At 30.1% G+C, this 3109-nt stretch overlaps 1 protein-coding gene across 1 annotated transcript; it reads left to right on the top strand.

Moving 5' to 3' along the window:
• The first annotated feature begins 367 nt into the window (after nt 1-367).
• On the top strand, nt 368-1295 carry LOC119684214 (aly/REF export factor 2-like). The gene is made up of 4 exons (XM_038098207.1): nt 368-737; nt 812-950; nt 1010-1129; nt 1196-1295. Exons 1-4 carry the CDS (start codon nt 486-488, stop codon nt 1264-1266), a joined length of 582 nt encoding a protein of 193 aa, XP_037954135.1. The 5' UTR covers nt 368-485; the 3' UTR covers nt 1267-1295.
• Nucleotides 1296-3109: the final 1814 nt, after the last annotated feature.

Here is a 3109-nt window from a genome sequence, read left to right as displayed (position 1 = left end):
AAACATATTAGACTTATTGTTAAATATAACAATTTATTACGAGTATAATTTGAATAATATGCCTATCCTGTTCACACAATTATCAATCATTACTTCATTAATACTTGAAATCGAAAGTGTCACATACGTGTAACTCAACATAATGGTGAAGTTGAAAAAGTGTACTAAATTTTCTCACCATATTATATGTTATATTTAACTAAATGAAATAATACAGTCAGTCACAAATTACATCTACATTCGCAAAACAGAAAGTATCAGTTTTATACACTCTATAGCAACGTAGTGTTTTCATCAAACTGTTTGATAATGTGCAGTTATTACTTCTTGAACCCCTGCAAAAATGAAGAAATCTATGACATTATCTATTGTGAACTTCAACTTATCAGTTTTTAACTATACAGCACTTTAGTTCCTTTCAGATTGTTTCCGTGAACGGTTGTGCGATTGGTAGCTGTAATAAAGTGCTTCAATTAGACTCAAGGATGGACGCCATGGAATACAGTTTAGACGAAATCATTGTTAAACAAAAGAGAAAACCGTTAATTTTCAAGGAAACAATTTCTGAAAATAATAGGGAGTCGGTTTTATATAAAACTTTGGAGCAGATCATTGTGGAGAACAAAAGCTTATTTAAAGTTAACAATCGCCGTCGCTATAGACGTCAGCAGGATAAGTTTGGTCGAAAGAATCGCTCACATGCAGGAAAACGATTCTTCCAACGTGCTTATAAGAAAGTAATTCCATACCAAAAAATTATATATATATATTTTTTTAACCTTTATTATTCAACTTTATTCATCGAGTTTAGCCTAAAAATAATTATAGTCTCATAATGGTTTATAATTTGGCTGAGAGCGTTTCTACTGAAGACATTTATCAACTGTTCGGAGAGTATGGAAAGTTGATGACTGCAAGTATACATTACGATGTAGATGGCACAAGCTTGGGTAATAAATATATTATAAATAAAGGCGATTTTTAGCAAAATGTGAAATTTTTTTTTTAGGAATAGCCCATGCAATGTTTGAGAATCGTTCTGATGCGTTAAAGGCCATCCGTGCTTACGATGGGCGCACACTGGATGGCCAAACAATGTCAATCAAACTTATATATCGGAAAAATCATTGTAAGAATTATTTTATATATTTTATTATATCAATACTGTTATATTTTTTATTTTATTTATTAACAGGTAAATATAGCGCAATAATTAACATGGGCCGTGCAATACGAGACTGGAAGTCACGTCGCTACAATTATTAACATTATTTTTTTGTAATAAGAAATTAATAGCTCAACTATGATAATAAAATATTATAAAAATGTAATAGTTATGGTTTCTCGATAATTCGGGTGTCGCAGTAACTCGGCTCACACGATATGCCAATTCAATTTTTATAGTAATTTCTAATATCAGGGAAAAGCGAAAAAAAATATTTGTCGACAGTAATTAAATAATCTGGAGATCAATTTTTTTTTAATTAATATTTTATATATATTGGTTCATCTTAAAAAAAAAACTTTTCATAGACGCAGTTCTGCAATTTCAAGCGGTTTCCCATTTAGAGCAGTCTTTTTATATTTAAATTATAACTGTCAAATTTTCTTATCAAAAATGGCTGACATGTACCGTACGGTCAATACTTTTAAATATAGTACTGTCGAGGTACGATTTAATATCCCAATATACAGTACTGCATCTATCCCATTTACTCCAACAGTTGTATGTATCGCATAACCTTACCGTATCGTACCATGCGAAATCTTTTTGGGCATACCTATAATATCGTAAACTACCGCAGTACCGTGCTACATCTGTTGTTTGTAATATTCATTATACCACAATGTTTATAAGCACAACATAAAGTATACAGTGTCATACCACGTTATTTGGACATATTTAAAACATTCACATAGTTAAATCAAAAACGAAGATTTTAAAGTATTGAAATGCTTCTCAGTTAACAAAAGTTCGAGTCCTGTGGAAAATAGGTACCTTTGAGTCACATTACGATTCATAGGTAGGATACGAAAGGAAGATTCAAACTGATTGACAGGACCGTTTTTTTTAATGATATTACACAATATATATAGATGTATAGAATTAATGGCACAATTTATCTTATTTTTTTTTTTTGATATCAGCTGTAATAAATAGTTGACAAGAACCCCACCTCAGAACTGGCCAACATACCGAGTATGCCAATGCTGGTCATCTAGAATCACATGAATATTTTATGTTCAATATATTATACGCATTTTGTTTGGTCAAAGGAAAGTGATCTATAGCATAATCCCTCTCTGACTACCCAACCGGTTTTATATGATATGTTATTTGATTCTCCATCTCCATCTAGATTGATTTTGGAGTTTTTATTAATTTGAACTTGATCAGTATAACTATAAAATTTATTCAACTAGATTTATTATTTGTAAACATCCAATAATGTTTATTGGACTGTACTGACAAATATACCATGAAAGGATATTACCCAGTTTTAGGTTTAATATCAAATTTATCTTCATCTATGCTTTATTAAAACTATTTGTCTAAAATTTTTCATCTTTTTTATTAGAGTATGGATTATCTCAAACTCACAATAGTTATTGCTTTAAGAAATACTTTATATTTTCGCTTTCAAATATTCTCTACATATATTTCAAATTGTCTGAGAATCCGGATATGAGAGCTTTTTTTATATATTTTATAGACTTTTCTTTAATATCTTGGATTTTTTTTTCTTGGATTGGCTCAATATCTTCTAATGCGATTTCATATATTTCCTTGAAGTGATTATATTCAATAAGGCACATTTTTTTATTTTTGGATATGCTAATTATCTTAGCTGGATACTTTTCATTATTGTAATATGCTAGTATCTTCTGCCCTGGTTTGTAATACCCCTGTGTGGAATCACTTGATACTGTCAATGTAGTAGTTGGGGAGTTGCGAATGGCGATGTTAGATTCAAAACTGCTTAATGTTTTACTATTCTTGGATATGAGTCTATTCTCCATGCTTAACTTAATTTTGCTGAATGGAACTTCATACAATCGATCAACATATCCGATATATAAAACTATACAAGTTTTCTTTAATATTTTA

This window comes from Teleopsis dalmanni, chromosome 2, assembly GCF_002237135.1.
Source record: "Teleopsis dalmanni isolate 2A chromosome 2, ASM223713v2, whole genome shotgun sequence".
Classification (NCBI taxonomy): Eukaryota; Metazoa; Arthropoda; class Insecta; order Diptera; family Diopsidae; genus Teleopsis; species Teleopsis dalmanni.
Note: the sequence above shows the minus strand (reverse complement) of the source record. Positions and strands in the feature narration are given on the sequence as shown.